Below are 22,776 nucleotides of genomic sequence, written 5' to 3'. Positions count from 1 at the left end.
TTCCTTTATAATTTTATACTGGTGCGTGATCTGTCGTTTCTTGGTGACCAATAACTGTGTATGGGTAGCATTTACACAGGATTCGCCACAATCAACATCCCTTAATTGGAACATCCCAACCTGCCGGTTTGATTGAATCCCAAATCATACCAACCCTAGATGTATTTTGCTTATGTAAGGTGGTCTTCTCAACACTGAGTTACGTGGCTGTTAGCAGAGAGAGCTAATGAGCCAAGATGGTGGATGAGCCCTGGTGAGAGGGTTACACTTACTTTTCAACTGTCCAAAACATATGACATTCATCTCAATTGGTCATTTTGCAGCCAATACAAAATTTTGCAGCCTTTGTTTCTTCTCAGCTCAAACCACCAGCCTGGTATAAAGTTTATTTCTGAGAATCTGGTTACTATCTTCAGCTCCAAAACATATAGTTAAAAAGAAATTACATCATAGTTGCTCTCTTGTGCATCTCATTCACAACTATCATTTACATCACTCCTTTTGAATTTGTTCCTAAATGATGAAATAATTATTTGTGAAAGAACGTGCTATTGTAAGAGTATTAATCAAAATTATTTTGGTTTGAATAGTAAACATTCTACAATTATTAAAATTAAATTCTGTTCAGCACTGGCATATTCCCCTTTCTTATTCCATGCATTCTATTTTCTTTTTCCTGATACTATGATGTTGGATTCTGAATAATCCTCATAAATGGGGATGTCTATATAACATTATGCATCAAAAGCAATAAAAAAGAGCTTTGTTCATCATTAGAGTAATATGAAAATCATTACCTTCTAAAGATGGTGCTTGGTCTTGGGCTGCATATAGCATCTCTTTGAATGCCTACAATACAAAACATTTCTCATTAAATGCTTGCTCTAAATATAAACAGAAGGTATTGAAAATCTAACTTCAATGCAAGTTATAATACACAGCATACTGTCACTATGATATCTCAACTAGGATAGATTTACAGCTCAAATTCTTTAGTAAAGAATTATGGCTTAAAATTTCTTAGTTAAAACCCAGTTTATAATTATAATTTTATCCTAGTCCTCTCCATTTATATGCACAGACACAGAAAGGCCAATAAGTAAATGCACTATAAAATAGACAAGAACAGCAGAGCCTTCAAACGTCAGAGCAGCTTATAACCAAGCTATGGGCTATCTTTACCTGAGTCAACTGGGTAGAGAGTCTGGTAGTAGGAATTTTCTGATATATATCTTCCCCGTTTCTGTATAACCTCTCAATCTGGTCCATCCTCCGCTCACGATGGTCACTGGTCTCTGTAAACATCCTCCATTCCCACTCATTGTGCCCTGCTATGCCAGGTTTTATATAATGCCTCCAACTCTCTACTCTAATTCCCTCTTGAATTTCAAACTTAATACTCTAATAGACTGGCTACTTTCTAGCTGTCTTCTTGATGCTTGGCATCTTCTCATCTGCTCAAGTCTTCCCAAGAGCATCTTAGTACTTCCCATCTCAAAACCTCTGTTTATTTGAATATAGTTAATCTCATTGTCTAACTTGCACAATTTGTATCCTGATCGCCAAAATCTTTCATCTTAAAATGTGTGACAATATCTCTGAGGACCTAATCTGGGTGCAACATAATGATGCAGCTATAAAGAAGACAAGGCAGCGGCTATACTTCATTAAGAGTTTGAAGAGATTTGGTTTGATTACTAAAACACTCAAAAACTTCTACAAATGTACTGCAGAGAATATTCTGACTGGCTGCATCAGCATCTGGTATGGGAAGCGGGGAGAGCAGGATTGAAATAAATTGCACAAGATTGAAATAAATTACAGAAACTTGTAAAATTAGTCAGATCCATCACGGGTACTGGCCTCCATAGTATCCAAGACATTTTTAAAGAGTAGTGTCTTAGAAAAGCAGCATCTATCAATAAGGATCCCCACCACCCAGAACATGCCCTGTTACTGTTGGGAAGGAGGTATAGAAGCCTGAAGGCACACACTGAACGATTCAGGAACAGCTTCTTTCCCTCTGCCATCCAATCTCTAAATGGATATTGAACCCATGAACACTACCTCACTACTTTTTTATTTCTGTTTTTTGCACTCCTTGTTTTAACTTAACTATTTAATAGGCTTATATATACTTCATGTAATTCAGTATTTTTCTCTATATTTATCAAGTATTGCATTGTACTACTGCCATGAAGTTAAAAAAAAATCACGAAATATGCCGGTGATATTAAATCTGATTCTGATACAAAAATGACCCAGCCATTTTCAATTCCTCCAACAAAAACATTCCTACCTCACAAGGTCACAAGTAGAAATACCGGCTAATGGTTGGACAATGCTCTATTCATTTAAAAACTCTTCGGCAAGTGGAGCCATCCATGCATGAAATCTCGCCAATATTCAGGAATGATCTGATAAGTGGCAAATAACAATTGAACTAAAGTGCCATACAATGGCCATTTGCAAGAAGTGAGAGAATAACTATCCTCATTGGATTCAATGGCATTATAATTTCCAAATCTCCTACCCCAACCCATTAAGCCTAGGGCTCACTACTAACCAGAAATTCAACTGGACAAGCCTAAAAAATATTGTGATTACAAAAGCAGATTAGAGCTGTATATCCTGCAATAAATAATTCAATCATGGCACCTAAGGCCTTTCTACTATCTAACAAGGTACAAAGCAGGAGTGTAATAGGAAACTCTCCATTTGATGAACACAAAGTCAACAACTCAAGTAGTTAATTATCCAGGACAAAGAAGACTGCATTATTGTCACATCTTCAATCATCAGTTCCTCAGGCTACTCAAGGACAAGAGGAACATGGGAGCATGACCACATGCTGTACTGCTACAAATCAAGCAAACACCAGCTTGGAATTACAATCTGAAACCAGTCCTAATTCCTGGGAGCCTCTGCCGAATATTACTCTGGCAGTATCTTATCAGGATACTAGCAGTTCAGTTACGGATGCTGACATTGCCAGAAGCCCAGATTTGTTAGTGATTAAAAAGTTTAAAATAATCAACTTCTTAAAAACAAAATCAAAGTCACTCACTATTCACGAATACCTTGTTAGTTACACCTAAATGACAGTACCTCATGCCATGAAAATTCTAGGCATGACATTTCAAGCGTTTTGTGAAATGCTTTGTGGACAAAGCACTTTTTCAGCATTCTTTATAAAATTCCTACTTATTAGCATAACGTATTCCAATGAGATTTGTAGTCATTTTGAAAATTGCCAAAAAAATGTTAAAGGAAGCAACTTGCTGAAAAACATGCAAGCACAAACATCCGATGTATAGTGTTAACTAACTGGAAAATTCAAATCTTAAAATACGCATGTATCTGATATTTTTCTGTATAATAATCTGAATCGCTGTTCACAAAATTGATCACAAAGCTATCGATTCCATCATCCAAATCATTGACATATAACGTGAAAAGAAGTAGTCCCAACACCGACCTCTGTAGAACACTAGTCACCAGCAGTGAACCAGAACAGGTTCCCTTTATTCACAAGTATTGTCTCCTGCCAGTCAGCCAATCTTCTATCCATGTTAGTAGCTTTCCTGTGGTACCATAGGCTCTTATCTTGTTTAGCAGCCTCATGTGCAGCATCTTGTCAAAAGCCTTCTAAAAATCAAAGTAGACAACATCCACTGACCTTCCTTTGTCTATATTGCCTGTTAGTTCCTCAAAGAATTCCAACAAACTTGTAATACAATATTTTCACTTAAGAAATCCATGTTGACTTTGACCTATTTTATCATAGCCTCCAAGTACCACGAAAACTCATCTTTAAATAATAATAAACTTCAACACTGAAGTCAGGCTAACTGGCCTATAATTTCCTTATTTCTGCCCTCCCTTCTAAAGAGTTCAGTAACATTTGCAACTTTCCAGTCCTCTGGAACCATTCCAGAATCTAGTGATTCTTGAAAGATCATTACTACAATCTCTTCAGCTACCTTTTCAGAACCCTGGGGTGTAGTCCATCTGGTCCAGGTGATTTATATGCCTTCAAATCAAATCAATTTTAATTATCATTCATACCATACATACAGTGTCCCTTATTCAAAACAGCAAACATTCAAACATAGTGAGTAACATTCAAAACAGCAAACGACACAATTCAAATAGCAAGCAGAGAAGCATATTCACTCAAAAAATATATATATTTGGTCCAAGACCCTGAGTGACAATATCCAGTAATCGATGGTACTGTCTCCCAGCAGTGTACAGATGCACGCAATCCAACCTGTCATTCCAGCGCTCAAACATGTGAGGGCAGCACTGATGGAAAAGGCCAGGCCCCAACCAAGCTCGGACGCCATGCCGTAAATGATTCCTCATTTCTCACCTGGTCTGCAGCAGCAAGCAAGCCCGTGGCTTGAGGCCTAGTCCTTACTACAACTGAGGCTGCACAGATCCCATGTCATCTGTCCTTCCACCAGACAAGAATAACAGGCCTGTGGCAACTTACATTATCACTGCCCAACAGAGTCTTGAAATTGCAAGTGAAATGTCTGAGACAATCTCCACAGTTATACTGCACCAGCTTCAATGCTTCTGAGTAGCGGGAGCAACATGGCCTGCAGCCAAGTCAGCTCCTCCATACCCAATGACTCCTTCAACATCCCAATGGGCTGCTCCAACACACCAGCGGGCTCCTCCAAACCCCAACTGGTTCCTCCGATATCCTGATGGTCTCCTCCATACCCAAACCGACTCCTCAGATATCCCAACCAGCCCCTCTGACACCTTGACTAGTTCCTTCTCCACCATTCCAGCCTCAGCAGGCCCCTTCAACATCCACCACTAACATCGTAGATAGATAGATAGATAGATAGATACTTTATTCATCCCCATGGGGAAATTCAACTTTTTTTCCAATGTCCCATACACTTGCTGTAGCAAAACTAATTACATACAATACTTAACTCAGTAAAAAATATGATATGCATCTAAATCACTATCTCAAAAAGCATTAATAATAGCTTTTAAAAAGTTCTTAAGTCCTGGCGGTTGAATTGTAAAGCCTAATGGCATTGGGGAGTATTGACCTCTTCATCCTGTCTGAGGAGCATTGCATCGATAGTAACCTGTCGCTGAAACTGCTTCTCTGTCTCTGGATGGTGCTATGTAGAGGATGTTCAGAGTTTTCCATAATTGACCATAGCCTACTCAGCGCCCTTCGCTCAGCTACCGATGTTAAACTCTCCAGTACTTTGCCCACGACAGAGCCCACCTTCCTTACCAGCTTATTAAGACGTGAGGCGTCCCTCTTCTTAATGCTTCCTCCCCAACACGCCACCACAAAGAAGAGGGCGCTCTCCACAACTGACCTATAGAACATCTTCAGCATCTCACTACAGACATTGAATGACGCCAACCTTCTAAGGAAGTACAGTCGACTCTGTGCCTTCCTGTACAAGGCATCTGTGTTGGCAGTCCAGTCTAGCTTCTCGTCTAACTGTACTCCCAGATATTTGTAGGTCTTAACCTGCTCCACACATTCTCCATTAATGATCACTGGCTCCATATGAGGCCTAGATCTCCTAAAGTCCACCACCATCTCCTTGGTCTTGGTGATATTGAGACGCAGGTAGTTTGAGTTGCACCATATCACAAAGTCCTGTATCAGTTTCCTATACTCCTCCTCCCGTCCATTCCTGACACACCCCACTATGGCCGTGTCATCAGCGAACTTCTGCACATGGCAGGACTCCGAGTTATATTGGAAGTCTGATGTGTACAGGGTGAACAGGACTGGAGAGAGTACGGTTCCCTGCGGCGCTCCTGTGCTGCTGACCACCGTGTCAGACCTACAGTCTCCCAACCGCACATACTGAGGTCTATCTGTCAAGTAGTCCACTATCCAATCCACCATGTGAGAGTCTACTCCCATCTCCGTTAGTTTGTGCCTTAAGATCTTGGGCTGGATGGTGTTAAAGGCACTAGAGAAGTCAAGGAATGTAATCCTCACAGCACAACTGACCCCATCTAGGTGAGAGAGTGATTTGTGCAGCAAATACGTGATAGCATCCTCCACTCCCACCTTCTCCTTATACGCAAACTGAAGAGGATCCTGGGCGTGCCTGGTTTGTGGCCTCAGATTCTGTATTATCAGCCGCTCCATGGTCTTCATCACGTGCGACGTCAAGGCAACAGGTCTGAAGTCATTCAACTCCTTTGGTTGTGGTTTCTTCGGTACCGGGACAATACAGGATGTTTTCCACTGTCTGGGTACTCTTCTCTGCTCCAGGCTCATGTTGAAGATGCGCTGTAGTGGTTCTCCCAGCTCAGTCGCACAGGCCCTCAGTAATCGTGGGGAAACTCCATCCGATCCAGCCGCCTTGCTGGTACAGATCTTCCTCAGTTGACCTTCCACCTGTGCAGCCGTAATCCTGGGCGTGGGCAGCTACTATGATCAACAAGCAGCACATTGATAGAGTAGCCCTTCAGTGTTCAATGTTCTTGGAGTAGAATTGTCTTAGGATTTTAAAAAACAAATTTTACAAAAAGAACACACCTTTGGCTGGTCCCCAAGAGACTGCTGTGTTTACACGTGCTTCCATTTTACTGGAATCTCTTTTTCCCCCACCCCCTCCCTTTTCAAGGTTCTTTTGAATACCCTGATGTGAGTTGCACTCTGACTTCAGTTCTTTGCGGGAATGGGAGCCGCTCACAGGGCTTCATGACCAGCTCTTTTGCTTTCCCAAGGACGTAGCCTGGAAGGCATGTGCACCTTCAGTTTTCTGGATTTTCGTGGACCTGGAGAAATGCTGATTCTAGGCCGGTACCCCTGACTGAAGCATCATGGGGAGCATGGAACAGGTTAGCTGCCGGGGGTTGTGTGTCAGGAGTGCAGTGCCTTTTTGGTACCGACTCTTTGGGCGCAGAGCTCGTAAAAAGCAACATAACAAGTTTTTAACATCATAAATCAGTGAGTTATTTGTTATGTCTCCCCTCTCGCTGTGAAATGAGGACACCTCTTTTTCCCTTATTAGGAAGAGAGAGGACTTGTGGTATGTTGAATGACTGGGTGAACAAGTAATTTTTGGGGTATTGCTAGTCTGTGTCTTTATTGATGCTTAGCTGCAAGCTTGAGTGCTCGGTGGAGGGTACTGATGCATTTTTGCTGGTGGGGGAATCGTTGCTTTGCTGCTGCTTGTACATGGGAGGGGGGAGCTGGGGTTCTGACATTTTAACTGTCATTCATTCTTTGGGGCACTCCTCTGTTGGCAGCATTACTGACTGGAATGGTATGGAGGGGCTACTGCACAGGACTGATAGAAGCTGCAGAAGGTTGTAAATCTTGGGTACTAGCCTACAAAGTACCCAGGACATCTTCAGGGAGCGGTGTCTCAGAAAGGCAGCGTTCATTATTAAGGACCTCCAGCATCCAGGGCTTGCCCTTTTCTCACTGTTACCATCAGGTAGGAGATGCAGAAGTCTGAAGGCACACAGTCAGCGATTCAGGAACAGCTTCTTCCCCTCTGCCATACAATTCCTAAATGGACATTGAATCTTTGGACACGACCTCACTTTTTTTATATATGTATAATAAACATATATATGTTATTTATTTATTTACTATTATTATTACTATATTTTTTCTCTGCTAGATTATGTATTCCATTGAATTGTTGCTGCTAAGTTAACAAATTGCATGTCATATGCCAGTGATAATAAACCTGATTCTGATTCTGTTTTTGTGGATGTTTGCGAAGAAAAAGAATTTCAGGATTTCTCTGACATTAAATGTACCTATTGAAACCCATTGAATCCCTTTTCAGTTTCCCAAGCACCTCCTCAGTAATAGCAATGTCACTCACTCCTGCTTTAAAAGCTTCCCAACCCTATAATTTCTCAATAATTTTTGCTATATTAAATACACTCTCTTTTGCTTTTGTGCTGTCTTTGACTTCCCTTGATCAGCCACAGTTGCCTCATTCTCTCTTTAGAATACATCTTCATCTTTGAGATGCAACTATCCTGGATCTTCTGAGTTGCCTCCAGAAACTCCAGCCATTGATGTTCTGCTGTCATCACTGCTAGTGTCCCCTTCTAATCACCTTTGCCCAGCTCCTCTCTCATGCCTCTGTAATTCCCCTTAATCTACTGTAATACTGATACATCTGACTTTATAATCTCCCTCTCAAAACTTCATGGTGTATTCAATCATATTATGATCACTGTCTCCTAACGGTTCCTTTATCTTCTAATTAAACCTGGTTCATTACACAACACCCAATCTAGAATTGCCTTTCCCCTAGTGGGCTCAACCACAAGCTAGTCTAAAAAGCCATCTTAAGGACTTCTTCAAATTCCCTCTCTTGGAATCCAGCACCAACATGATTTTCTCCAATCTACCTGCATATTGAACTCCCCTATTACTATAACATTGCCTTTATTACATGTCTTTTCTATCTCCAATTGTAATTTGTACCCCAGAACCTAGGTACAATTTGGAAGCCTGTATACAACTCCCAACAGGGTCTTTTTACCTTTGCATAAGGAATTGGAGGGATGAGTTAGTAAGTTTGCTGATGACACAAAGGTTGGAGGTGTTGTGGATAGTGTGGAGGGCTGTCAGAGGTTACAGCAGGACATTGACAGGATGCAAATCTGGGCTGAGAAGTGGCAGATGAAGTTCAACCCAGATAAGTGTGATGTGGTTTATTTTGGTAAGTCAAATACGATGGCAGAATATTGTATTAATGGTAAGAGTCTTGGCAGTGTGGAGGATCAGAGGGATCTTGAGGTCTGAGTCCATAGGTAACTCAAAGCAGCTGCACAGGTCGACTCAGTAGTTAAGGCGGCGTACGGTGTTTTTGCCTTCATCAATCGTGGAATTGAATTTAGAAGCCAAGAGGTAATGTTGTAGCTATATAGGACCGTGGTCATATATATAGATCCCAGTTGGAGTACTGTGCTCAGTTCTGGTCACCTCACTATAGGAAGGATGTGGAAGCCATAGAAAGGGTGCAGAGGAGATTTACAAGGATGTTGCCTGGATTGGGGAGCATGCCTTATGAGAATAGGTTGACTGAACTCGGCCTTTTCTCCTTGGAGCAAATGAGGATGAGAGGTGACCTGATAGAGGTGTTCAAGGTGATGAGAGGCATTGATCCTGTGGATAGTCAGAGGCATTTTCCCAGGGCTGAAATGGTTGCCACAAGAGGACACAGGTTTAAGGTGCTGGGGAGTAGGTACAGAAGAAATGTCAGGGGTAAGTTTTTTACTCAGAGAGTGGTGAGTGCGTGGATTGGGCTGCCGGCAACGGTGGTGGATGCTGATACGATAGGGTCTTTTAAGAGGTTTTTAGATAGGTATATGGAGCTTAGTAAAATACTGTAGAGGGATATAGGTAAGCCTAGTAATTTCTAAGGTAGGGACGTGTTCGGCAGAGCTTTGTGGGCCGAAGGGCCTGTATTGTGCTGTAATTTTTCTATGTTTCTAAATAGAGGAGGAAGGAATAATAAATTTTTCATGCAGACTTGAAAATATGCTGCCAGTGTATTCACATGGTCATTAACTGTATTCCTGCAGTCTTTCGCAATAATTCACGTGCCTGCAAGAGGCATGACTGATTCCTGAGTCAGGCTGTTTCAGTTACTATAAGTTACATCAACAGAGTTTCTGTAGATCAGAATCAGGTTTGTCATCAGTATTCTATATAACATGAATTTTTAAATACAAAAGATTCTGCAGATGCTGGGAATTCAGTGTAACTGATACAAAATGCTGGAGGAACTCAGCACGTCAGGCAACATTAATAGAAAAGAATATCAACTCAAGGTTTTGGTACCTGATGAAGGGTCTTGGCATGAAACGTCAACTCTATTCTTTTCCCTGGATGATGACCGACATACTGAGTTCCTCCAGCATTTTGAGTGTACTATAACGTGAAATTTGATGTTCTATGGCAGCAAGCCAAATATACAGTGCGATAAAAAGGGACCACTCAGAAATCTTGTAGTGGGAGGGAAGAAGCTGATTCTGAATTGTGGATTATGGGTCTTTAGACTCCTGTACCACCACTCTGATGATAGGAACAAGAAGAAGGCAAGGATATTGGTCCCCCCCAGTTTCAGGTTTAACTCATTCTTTTTGTACAGGTCATACCATCCCCAGAAGAGATCCCAATGATCTAAAAATGTGAAATAGTGCCCCCTGCACCAATTCCTCAGTCACATATTTATCTGCCAAATTATCGTATTCCTACCCTCACTGGCAGGTGATTCAGGCAACAATCCAGAGGTTACTACCCTGAAGGTCCTGCTTTTCAACTTTCTACCTAACTCCCTATATTTTCTCTTTAGGATCTCTTCCCATCTCCTACCCATGTTGTTGGTACCAATATGTACCACAAGTTCCAGCTGCCACCCTCCCCTTTTAGAATGCTGTGAACCCAAACTGAGACATCTATAACATCTGGGAGGCAAAATACCATCCGGTTGTCTTTTTCACATTCACAGAATCTCCTGTCTATTCCTCTAACTATGGAATCTTCTATCACTACTGCATTCCTCTTCTTCTCCTCCTTTTTCCTCTGAGCCACGGTGACAGAGACCTACTCCCTGGTAGGTCATACCCCACCAACAGTATGCAAAGCGTTATCATTTTTATTGAGGCGAATGACCACTGGCTGCCCATTTGCTTTTTCTCTCCTGACAGTTAGCAGCTTCCTTCCTCCTGCAACTCAGGGGTGACCACCTCCCTATAAGTTCTCTCTATCACCTCCTCAATCTTCTGTATGACCTGAAGGTCACTGAGCTGTATTGACCCTAACATGATCTCTAAGGAGCTGCAGCTCAATGCATTTCATGCAAATGTAGTTGTCAGGGGGACTGGGAGGTGGAATCTAAGAGTTCCCACGTCTCACACTAAGAACTTACCATCAACACAGCATCCATTCTCAGCGCACCAACTATGTACTGAAAGACAAAGAAGGTGAAAAGAAAATACTAGAAATTTACTTCAGACCTTTCTCTGTGCTTGCCCAAGCCTGTTGAGCCAAAGCTGGATCAATCTACACAGCTCCTCTCCAACAATAGCTTTTCGCTACATGAGCTACTGTATACTAAAAGGAAGTTTTCCTTTTTCGAAGATAAACTCTGCACAAAATGGAGGAACGAAAATAATTACCTGTGCCAAACAAGCAAGTTGAGCAGAAAATAAGATAACAAGTCTTTGTATTAGGCCTAGATTGAACACAAATAAAAGTTTTGTGTAAAGTTGACAGCCAAATAATGAGTTTAACAGCTCAGTGGCATCCTTTGCAATCATTCTTGTGTGTAATTCCTTTGATAATGAGTAATGGAGAAAGCTGTCTTGAAACAGTATTGGTCATGTTTCACAATTAGAAATAAAAAAGCTGTTAGCATTTAAGAACTTTTTAAAAGCTATTATTAATGCTTTTTGAGATAGTGATTTAGATGCATATCATATTTTTTACTGAGTTAAGTATTGTATGTAATTAGTTTTGCTACAACAAGTGTATGGGACATTGGAAAAAAGTTGAATTTCCCCATGGGGATGAATAAAGTATCTATCTATCTATCTATTGTTATTGAACAACATCTTCCAGTTCTATAAATGATTAAACATTGGAAACGAGAAAACTCTCTTCAAGAAGCAGTATCTTGTCAGTATGAAAGACACATTCAGTTGAAAAAGTTAGGTCTTAAACTAAATTTATCACATCAAGATCAGCACTGGTCTGTGAACTCACATTACCACCCATAATAGTAGATTCCATTCTGCTATTAAAATATTTCAAATTTTTTTTTAAAAATCATCCAGAAGAAACCACTTTGATGCTTGTCCCCGACTATGAATGCTTTCAAACAAAAGAACAGAATAGAGCTGGAGTTGCATGGCAACCAAGGTTGGAACTATTCTGCAGTTTTCAATGTTTCAAAAGGACAGACATAAAGGAAAATGACAAGGAGTGAGTACTGTTCATAAAAGAAGATATAAGGGGAGGAGAAAGAAATTATGTTGCCCCACAACAGACGGAAAAGTCATACAGGGTGCACATAAAAAATAAATGGCAACATCTAAAAATTGGTTGGAGTGGGTTATGGGTGTTGGGAAGAGGATTAATTAAGTATAAAATATGCTTGTAGCAAGGACAATATAATAAATATAAGAATATAATATTCATTTAGACTTGATAAATCTAATTGGCAAAACAGCTCAGAGGATGAGATGATAGAATGCACACAGAACAGTTTGAGGAGAGGGAAAATCTCTTCAAATGGCTCTAACAGGTGGTAAGGTCTTATAAGAGGTTAAGAAGTGATCCAAATAAAAACAGCGAATGTGAGCAATACCTAGCAGGTCAGGCAGCATCTGTCAAAGGGGAAACATAGTTCACATTTCAGGTTGATGACTTTTTTTTAAAATCAGAAGTGAAAAAACTTAGAAATCCAACAGGTTTTTGGTGGAGTGGAGAGAACAAAAGAATCTCTCAGTTTATGCAGACAGATTGAATGACACTCGAGTTGGCAATATTGGATGGTGGAGGGCAGTAAAAACTTGTCAATAATCTGTCTCGATGATGTAGGAGACAAATGAAACCCAAGGATGAGGATAGAACAAAAAAACATTAAATGCTGGAACTGACAAGAACAAATTGATGAAGTAAAAATAAAAACATAGAATGCTTGAAATACCTAACAGGTCAAATAGCATCTGTGCAGGCAGTAGCAGAGTTAATGTCCTGTCTAAGGGACAGGATATAAAATTATTTGGATATGCAGGGCCTGATTAGGGACAACATGGCTTTGTGCATTGCAGGCCGTGTCTAACCAACCTTAAGAAATTTTGAGGAGGTTTCAAGAAAGGTTGATGAAGGAAAGGCAGTGGACATTGTCCACATGGACTTTAGCAAGGTCTTTGGCAAAGTCCGACATGGGAGGCTAGTCCAGAAGTCACTTGCCATTCAGAATGAAGTACTAAATTAGATTCAGCATTGGCTTGGATGAAGAAGGCAGAGAGTGGTAATAGATGATTGTCTTTGTGACTAGAGGCCTGTAACTAGTGGTGTGCCACAGGGATTGGCGCTGGATCCATTGTTTTCTATCATCTATATTAATTATTTAGTTGATAATAAGGTAAATTGAATCAGCAGATTTTCAGATGACACCAAGATTGGGGGAGTAGGGAATAGCAAGGAAGGTTAAAGCTTACACCATGATCTGGACCAGCTACAAAAAAAGGCAGAGGAAACTTAATGCAGACAAGTGTGAAATGTTGCACATTGGCAGGACAAAGTAGGGTTGGACTTGCACTGTGAATGCAGGACACCAAGGTCTGAGTACAGGAGTTCAGATGTTATGTTAAAGTTGTATAAGATGTTGGTGAGGCCAAATTTAGAGTAATGGGTGCAGTTCTGGTCATCTACCTACAGGAAAGATATCAGTAAACTTGAAAGAGTGTGGAGAGAATTTACAAGACAAGAATATTGCTGGGACTTGAGGAACTGAGTCATAGGGAAAGGTTGAATAGGTTTGGACTTTATTTTCTGAAGCATAGGAGAATGTGACAAGATCTTATAGAGGTATACACAATTATGTGGGATATTATTAGGGTAAATACATGCAGACTTTTTTCCCTGAGGTGTCAGCCTGAAACAATGTCTGTTTACTCTTTTCCGTTGATACTGCCTGGTCTGCTGAGTTCCTTCAGCATTTTGTGTGTGGTGTTTTGGACTAACAGTATCTGCAGATTTTCTCTCATTAGTGCTGAATCCACTGCCATTTATAATTAAAACTGAATCTAATATCCTGCTTCTAAGTTTTGTGGCTCATACCAAATTGATGTTACAGTTAAGAGTGAGGAAGACTTTAACATATTAGTTGGTAAATAAATTAGTGAATAATTGGTAAATAAAGTCCAACAAAGATAAATGCAGGGCAGTATAGAAAGGTCAAATTTTTGGATGGTACAAGCCCATGTGGGGTAGGGGTTATAGAAGAGAACTTTGGGTACATATATGCCAATCATTAAGAGTTGCACACAAAATTGCAAGCCCATAAATAAAGCAAATCAAGCACTGGTATTTATTTCAAGGGAAAAGTTGAACATAGAAAAACTAGTACTGAACATTGATTAGATACCACTTGAGTCTACTGCATATACTTCTAAATGCAAGTCTAGGAACTATTTTAAGGGCACTGGAGATGATGCAGTGAAAGATGATTGAAAGAGAAAATGAACTAAGATTTAACAAGGAGTGTCTGATAGTTGGCTGCAAATAAAGACAACAGCTCAATATGTCTAGTTTTTAGATGCTTTTCTATTTTTTTCCTTTAGTGGACAATCTTTCATACTAATGACCAGTTCCGCAAGTAGACTAGTTCCCTGGACATGTTATGCCTCTTTAGTTTTGGTATGTTTGTCCTTATCAATATATAGTGAATAAATGGTTAAATTTGTGTAATAGTGGCTCTATCTTCAATAAATAGTTTTAAAATCAAAGCAAGAGGCGGAGAGGGAAGAAGTAAAGGCATCTCGGAGAGAAGCCAGTTATTTTAAAACTGATTGGGGAAAAGAGGCTAGACTGCACAAGCATGTGATGTAGCACACCAAAGGTTTTAAAAGGAGAGGAGTTTTTCAACGGTCTTTTAAATCAAAGCAAGAGGCAGAGAGGGAAGAAGTAAAGGCATCTCAGAGAGAAGACTTTTTTAAAAATGACTGGGGAAAAGAGGCTAGACTGCGCAGGTGTGTGACGTAGCGCACAAAAGGTTTAAAAAAAAGACTGCCATATACAGCAGCCATCGCCGTAGCAGCCATTGTCGGAGTGGACTGAGGCAGAGTGGGATGGCTTTGGTTCAACAGGCTTCAGCGAGAACAGGCAGAGGCAAGGTTTAAACGGGGCACGACCGCGCAAACGCGTGAAAGTCGGACTCAGATCAGCAGGAGAATTTAAAAAGTGAGCAGAGGCTGAGAACAAGCTTCACTCCAAGTGAGGTACAGCCAGGTAAGCTCCTTTAATAAATTTAATTACCTTAGGAGTAGGTAATGGAGGCAGCAGTTAGGGTAGTTGAGTGCTCCGTTTGCAGTATGTGGGAAGTCAGGGCGAGCACTGTTGTCCCTGATGACTACACCTGCAAAAGGTGCATCCAGCTGCAGCTCCTGACAAACCGCGTTAGGGAACTGGAGCTGGAGCTGAATGAACTTCGGATCATTCGGGAGGCAGAGGCAGAAATAAACAGGAGTTACAGGGAGATAGTCACCCCTAAGAGTCAGGAGACAGGTAGCTGGGTGACTGTCAGGAGAGGGAAGGGGAAAAGACAGAATGAGCAGAGCACCCTGTGGCCGTTCCCATCAATAATAAGTATACTGTTTTGGATACTGTTGGTGGGGACGACCTACCAGGGACAAGTTGCAGTGGTTGTGTATCTGGCACCGAGACTGGCTCAGAAGGGAAGGAGGGAAAAGAGGAGAGCAGTTGTGATAGGGGATTCAATAGTTAGGGGAACAGATAAGAGGTTCTGTTGAGAAAGATCGAGAATCCCAGATAGTCTGTTCCCTCCCTGGTGCCAGGGTCCGCGATATCTCGGATCGAGTTCTCAGTATTCTCAAGAGAGAGGGTGAGCAGCTGGATGTCATGGTCCATGTAGGGACCAATGACGTGGGTAGGAAGAGTGAGGAGGTCCTGAAAGGTGAGTTTAGGGAGTTAGGTGCCAAGTTAAAGGACAGGACCTCCAGGATAGCAATCTCAGGATTGCTACCAGTGGGTTTAGAAATAGTAAGATAGCACAGATCAACACATGGCTGAAGACATGGTGCAGGAGGGAGGGCTTCAGATTTATAGATAATTGGGCAGTTTTCCAGGGAAGGTGGGACCTGTTCTGGCATGACAGTTTACATCTGAACTGGAGGGGGACAAATATTCTTGCAGGTAGGTTTGCTAGAGAGGCTCCAGTGGATTTAAACTAGATACAAGGGGGAGGGGAACCAGAATGTAGGAACAGATGTATGGGAGAAGGAAGAAAAATAGTAAAGTTGTTTGCACTGTTAGAGGTAAACAGAGAGGAAGAGGTGGAGAATTTCTTAAATGCATTTGTTTTAATGCTAGGAGCATTGTAAGAAAGGTGGATGAGCTTAAAGCATGGATTGATACCTGGAAATATAATGTCGGAGCTATTAGTGAAACATGGTTGCAGGAGGGTTATGATTGGCAACTAAATATTCCTGGATTTCGTTGCTTCAGGTGTGATAGATTTGGAGGGGCAAGAGGGGGAGGTGTTGCATTGCTTGTCAGAGAAAATATTACAGCGGTACTCTGGCAGGATAGATCAGAGGGCTCATCTAGGGAGACTATTTGGCTGGAATTGAGGAATGAGAAAGGTGTAGTAATACTCATAGGGGTGTATTATAGACCACCTAATGGGGAGCAAGAATTAGAGGAGCAAATTTGTAAGGAGATAGCAGATATTTGTAGTAAGCACAGAGTTGTGATTGTGGGAGATTTCAATTTCCCATACTGTAAAAGGGATGGATGGTTTGGAGTTTGTAAAATGTGTGCAGGATAGTTTTTTGCAGCAATACATAGAGGTACCAACTAGAGAAGGGGCAGTGTTGGATCTCCTGTTACGGGATGAGATAGGTCAGGTGAAGGAGGTACATGTTGGGGAGCACTTCGGGTCCAGTGATCACAACGCCATTAGTTTCAATATAATTATGGAGAAGGATAGGACTGGACCCAGGGTTGAGATTTTTGATTGGAGAAAGGCTAACTTTGAGGCAATGCGAAAGGATTTAGAAGGAGCGGATTGGGACAATTTGTTTTATGGGAAGGATGTAATAGAGAAATGGAGGTCATTTAAAGGTGAAATTTTGAGGGTACAGAATCTTTATGTTCCTGTTAGGTTGAAAGGAAAGTTAAAAGTTTGAGAGAGCCATGGTTTTCAAGGGATATTGGAAACTTGGTTAAGAAAAAGAGAGATATCTACAATAAATATAGGCAGCATGGAGTAAATGAGGTGCTCGAGGAATGTAAAAAGAATCTTAAGAAAGAAATTAGAAAAGCTAAAAGAAGATGCGAGGTTGCTTTGCCAAGTAAGGTGAAAATAAATCCAAAGGGTTTCCACAGTTATATTAATAGCAAAAAGATAGTGAGGGATAAAATTGGTCCCTTAGAGAATCAGAGTGGACAGCTATGTGTGGAACCAAAAGCAATGGGGGAGATTTTGAACAATTTCTTTTCTTCGGTATTCACTAAGGAGAAGGATATTGAATTGTGTAAGATAAGGGAAACAAGTAGGGAAGTTATGGAAACTATGACAAAGAGGAGGAAGTACTGGTGCTTTTAAGGAATATAAAAGTGGATAAATCTCCAGGTCCTGACAGGATACTCCCTAGGACCTTGAGGGAAGTTAGTGTAGAAATAGCAGGGGCTCTGACAGAAATATTTCAAATGCCATTAGAAACGGGGCTGGTGCCAGAGGATTGGCGTATTGCTCCTGTTGTTCCATTGTTTAAAAAGGGTTCTAAGAGTAAACCTAGCAATTATAGGCCTGTAAGTTTGATGTCAGTGGTGGGTAAACTAATGGAAAATATTCTTAGAGATGGTATATATAATTATCTGGATAGACAGGGTCTGCTTAGGAACAGTCAACATGGATTTGTGCGTGGAAGGTCATGTTTTGACAAATCTTATTGAATTTTTTGAAGAGGTTACTAGGAAAGTTGACAAGGGCAAAGCAGTGGATGTTGTCTATATGGACTTCAGTAAGGCCTTTGACAAGGTTCCACACATAAAGTTAGTTAGGAAGGTTCAATCTTTAGGTGTTAACATTCAAGTAGTAAAATGGATTCAAAAATGGTTGGATGGGAGATGCCAAAGAGTAGTGGTGGATAACCGTTTGTCAGGTTGAAGGCCGGTGACTAGTGGTGTGTCTCAGGGATCTGTACTGGGTCCAATGTTGTTTGTCATATACATTAATGATCTGGATGATGGGGTGGTAAATAGGATTAGTAAGTATGCAGATGATACTAAGATAGGTGGCGTTGTGGATAATGAAGTAGGTTTTCAAAGCTTGCAGAGAGATTTAGGCCAGTTAGAAAAGTGGGCTGAAAGATGGCAGATGGAGTTTAATGCTGATAAGTGTGAGGTGCTACATTTTGGTAGGAATAATCCATAGGACATACATGGTAAATGGTAGGGCATTGAAGAATGCAGTAGAACAGAGTGATCTAGGAATAATGGTGCATAGTTCCCTGAAGGTGGAATCTCATGTGGATAGGGTGGTGAAGAAAGCTTTTGGTATGCTGGCCTTTATAAATCAGAGCATTGAGTATAGGAGTTAGGATGTAATGTTAAAATTGTACAAGGCATTGGTAAGGCTAAATTTGGAGTATTGTGTACAGTTCTGGTCATGAATTATAGGAAAGATGTCAACAAAATAGAGAGTGTACAGAGAAGATTTACTAGAATGTTACCTGGGTTTCAGCACCTAAGTTACAGGGAAAGGTTGAACAAGTTAGGTCCTTATTCTTTGGAGCATAGAAGGTTAAGGGGGGACTTGATAGAGGTATTTAAAATTATGAGGGGGATAGATAGAGTTGACATGGATAGGCTTTTTCCATTGAGAGTAGGGGAGATTCAAACAAGAGGAAATGAGTTGAGAGTTGGGGGCAAAAGTTTAGGGGTAACACAAGGGGGAATTTCTTTACTCAGAGAGTGGTAGCTGTGTGGAATGAGCTTCCAGTAGAAGTGGTGGTGGCAGGTTCGATATTGTCATTCAAAGTAAAATTGGATAGGTATATGGACAGGAAGGGAATGGAGGGTTATGGGCTGAGTGCAGGTCGGTGGGACTAGGTGAGAGTAAGTGTTCAGCACGGACTAGAAGGGCCGAAATGGCCTGTTTCCGTGCTGTAATTGTTACATGGTTATATGTGGATATAGTTACACCAGGACCAATGAGCTTGATTTGTTTGTCTATTCTCTGCCTATTTACAACTCTAATGTATCACAGCTTCGAAAGGGTGTAAGGAATAAACATAAGAACGAGGTTGGAGGTAACATCGGATGCACGGTAACTCTGGCAGGGTCTGCAAGACATTACTTCCTACAAATCAAAACCCAATAGTATGAATGGCAGCAATACTTCACTACCAGATGAACACAACGCCTTCTATGCCTGCTTTGAAAGGGAGAACGCAACTAAAGCTGTGAAGATCCCTGCTGCACCTGATGACCCTGTGAGCTCCGTCTCAGAGGCTGATGTTAGGCTGTCTTTAAAGAGAGTGAACCCTTACAAGTCAGAAGGTCCCGATGGAGTACCTAGTAAGGTTCTCAAATCCTGTGTCAACCAACTAGCAAAAGTATTCAAGGACATTTTCAACATCTCACTGCTCCGGGCAGAAGTTCCCAATTGCTTCAAAAAGGCAACAATTATACCAGTGCCTAAGAAGAATAATGTGGGCTGCCTTAATGACTAACACCCAGTAGTACTCACATCAACAGTGATAAAATGCTTTGAGAGATTGGTTATGATTAGCCTGAATTCTTGCCTCAGCAAGGACCCGGACCCATTGCAATTTACCTATCGCCACAATAAGTCAACAATAGACGCATTCTCAATAGCTCTCCATGCGACTTTAGATGATCTGGACAACATAAACACCTGTCAGGATGCTGTTCATCGACTGTAGCTCAGCATTTAATACCATCACTCATACAATCCTGACCGAGAAGCTGCAGAACCTGGGCCTCTGTACCTCCTGCTGTTGCTGCTGCTGCTGCTAAGTTACAAATTTCACGTTACATCCTGGTGATAATAAACCTGATTCTGATGTTAAACCTTACTGGTGAGTCAGTTATTGGTATCTATTCTAAGGAACAATCTATTTTCGTTTATTTTTTAAAAAGCCAGTTTAACCAGGGACATTCATTAAAAGGGACTAAATTGAAGTTTTTAAATACAAGGATGGCTGATGAGGGAAAGATAAGAATTAACTGTGAATACTGTAAATCTAAAACAAAAATCAGAAAATGTAGGAAATACTCAGCAGGTCAGGCTGCATCTGTGAGTAACAAAACAGACTTAACAGACTTCAACCTGAAATCTTAACTTTGTTTCTCATTCAACAGATCTAGTCCAATATGCTGAGTATTCCCAGCATTTCCTGGTTTTGTTTCAGGGTAAAACTTAATTCAGGGAATTAAGCATTTGATGTAAACTACATGTCACAGCCCCATAAGGCCACGTGACTGAAAAAGTAAAAGACCATAGGATTCAAGTCAAATCGGATATAAAATTACCTCAGCAACAGGAAGTAAACTGATAAGTGATTTTGTACCTAGAAGGCTGTCAGCAATGGCCTTCCACAATTTAGTCACTTGCTTTTGGTGATTTTTGTTAGTGACTCAGATTAAAATGTAAGGGTATGAAGAGATTTTCAGATGATGCAAATATTGGTTGATAGTGAGAAGGAAACTGCAGGAAGTAATGGGATGATGGGGAGTGGGAACCGAACTGAAGAGACTGGGGAAGAGGCGGCTGGCTCACAAATAGAGGAAGCTTGGAGACGGTGTGTGAGGGAGGATAGGCAGGTTATAGAGAAGGGACACACCCAGACGGACGGTTTCAGATGTGTCTATTTTAACACAAGGAATATTGTGAACAAAGTGGATGAGCTTAAGAGCGTGGATCAGTACTTGGAGCTATGATGTGGTGGCCATTACAGAGGCTTGGATGGCTCAGGGACAGGAATGGTTACAGTGGGATATTGATAGGATGTAAAACTGGGCTGAGAAGTGGCAGATGGAGTTCAACCCAGATAAGTGTGAAGTGGTTCATTTTGGTAGGTCAACTATGATGGCAGAATACAGCACTAATGGTAAGAGGGATCTTGGGGTCTGAGTCCATAGGTAGCTCAAAGCAGCTGCGCAGGTTGACCCTGTGGTTAAGAAGGCGTATGGTGCACTGGCCTTCATCAATCGTCGAATTGAATCTAGGAGCCAAGAGGTAATGTTGCAGCTATATAGGACCTGGTCAGACCCCATTTGGAGTACTGTGCTCATTTCTGGTTGCCTCACTACAGAAAGGATGTGGAAACCATAGAACGGGTGCAGAGGAGATTTGCAAGGATGTTGCCTGGATTGGGGAGCATGCCTTATGAGAATAGGTTGAGTGAACTCGGCCTTTTCTCCTTGGAGCAAAGGAGGATGAGAGGTGACCTGATAGAGGTGTATAAGATGATGAGAGGCATTGATCATGTGGATAGTCGGAGGTTTTTTCCCAGGGCTGAAATGGTTGCCACAAGAGGACACAGGTTTAAGGTGCTGGGGAGTAGATACAGAGGAGATGTCAGGGGTAAGTTTTTTATGCAGAGAGTGGTGAGTGCATGGAATGGGCTGCCGGCAATGGTGGTGGAGGCGGATATGATAGGGTCTTTTAAGAGACTTTTGGATAGGTATATGGAGCTTAGAAAAATAGAGAGCTATGGGTAAGCCTAGTAATTTCTAAGGTAGGGACATGTTCGGCACAACTTTGTGGGCCAAACGGCCTGTATTGTACTGTAGGTTTTCTATGTTCTATCTGAATAGTTTGGTTGAAGGATGGCAAAGGGAAATTAATTCAGAGAAGTGCAAGATAATAAATTTAGGGAGATGCAACAAGGCGCAAGGTTAATTGGAACACCTCAGGTCCAGTATATTTTGGCCAAATTTGGTGGCTGCTTCAATTAGTGAAGTTTCATGGAAATAGTTAAAAAAGGTATAAAATGACAAACTATCATTTAAATGAGTAACAGATTATGAATTTCAATGAAAGACAGAACAAATTAGAACATTACCAATACTACCACAATACTATAAAATTGTGCATTAATTCCTAGTATTTATCAACAGATGAATTCATCCAGTGTATGCAGTCATATTATTTTGGATTGACTGTAAATGAACAAAACAAGTGCAGATACCTCATATAGATAATGGACTGCCTTCATATAATGCTTTCAATGAGTTAATCATCCAAATCTTCATTTTCATTTTAGTATTCATGATCATTGTCAATACTTTCAAATTCTTCAGTTTCTAATTTGTTGAAGCAGTGAAATAGTTTCATTTTCCACTCCGAGCTGTTTCTGGCATCTCCAAGCCTGAGTGCTTGAAACCACAGTGAACAAAACAGTTCTGAATTGTCTTACTGCTTATTTCTCACCAACTATCAGTGACAAAAGTCACTACTTTCTCAATATAAACACATGCAACTGATCCCATTTAAAAACTGATATAACGTCTTAAGCCACACAAGTGCGCATGACTAACGCTAGTTAGAAACTGTTCAGCAACAGTCACCTGACCCAATTAAGCAGCACAATGTCCTAAAAAAAAGGGAATTCCAGCTACTTTTTCGATTAGTTTTTGTTCTTTAGGTGTTGCCCCAAATAAGCAGCTGTACTGATCAACCAATAGTCCAATTAGCCAGAATCTACTATAAATATTGAATGAGATGGTCCAACAGAGGGACCTTAGATCCATATATCCTTATAAGAGAATGAAAAGATTAAAAGAATATTCAATCTTGGATGAAAGATAAACTACTAGAGCAGGAACATCTGCTCTTGTAGTCAAGAGCAGACATTCAACTGTACAAAGCATTTGTTAGGCCACTGCTAGGGTACTGCGTATAGATCTAGTCACCATGTTACAAGATGTGATTGCATTGGACAAAATGAAAGAGAATATTTTAGGATGTCCATAGGAAATAGACATACATTAGATAAATTAGG

General features: G+C 40.9%; 1 protein-coding gene across 3 annotated transcripts in view; it reads right to left on the bottom strand.

Moving 5' to 3' along the window:
- LOC140737297 (xenotropic and polytropic retrovirus receptor 1 homolog) overlaps positions 1-22,776 on the bottom strand; it is a 479,522-nt gene that overhangs the window by 412,337 nt on the left and 44,409 nt on the right. For 2 of the 3 annotated variants that reach the window (XM_073063698.1, XM_073063699.1), the window contains exon 2: positions 798-849. In XM_073063698.1, the coding sequence (XP_072919799.1) occupies positions 798-849 (52 nt within the window). Of the gene's footprint in view, positions 1-797; positions 850-10,919; positions 10,959-22,776 lie in introns of all 3 variants that reach the window. The other variant, XM_073063697.1, reaches the window with a different exon arrangement.

Source organism: Hemitrygon akajei, chromosome 12 (genome assembly GCF_048418815.1).
Source record: "Hemitrygon akajei chromosome 12, sHemAka1.3, whole genome shotgun sequence".
Taxonomy (NCBI): Eukaryota; Metazoa; Chordata; class Chondrichthyes; order Myliobatiformes; family Dasyatidae; genus Hemitrygon; species Hemitrygon akajei.
Note: the sequence above shows the minus strand (reverse complement) of the source record. Positions and strands in the feature narration are given on the sequence as shown.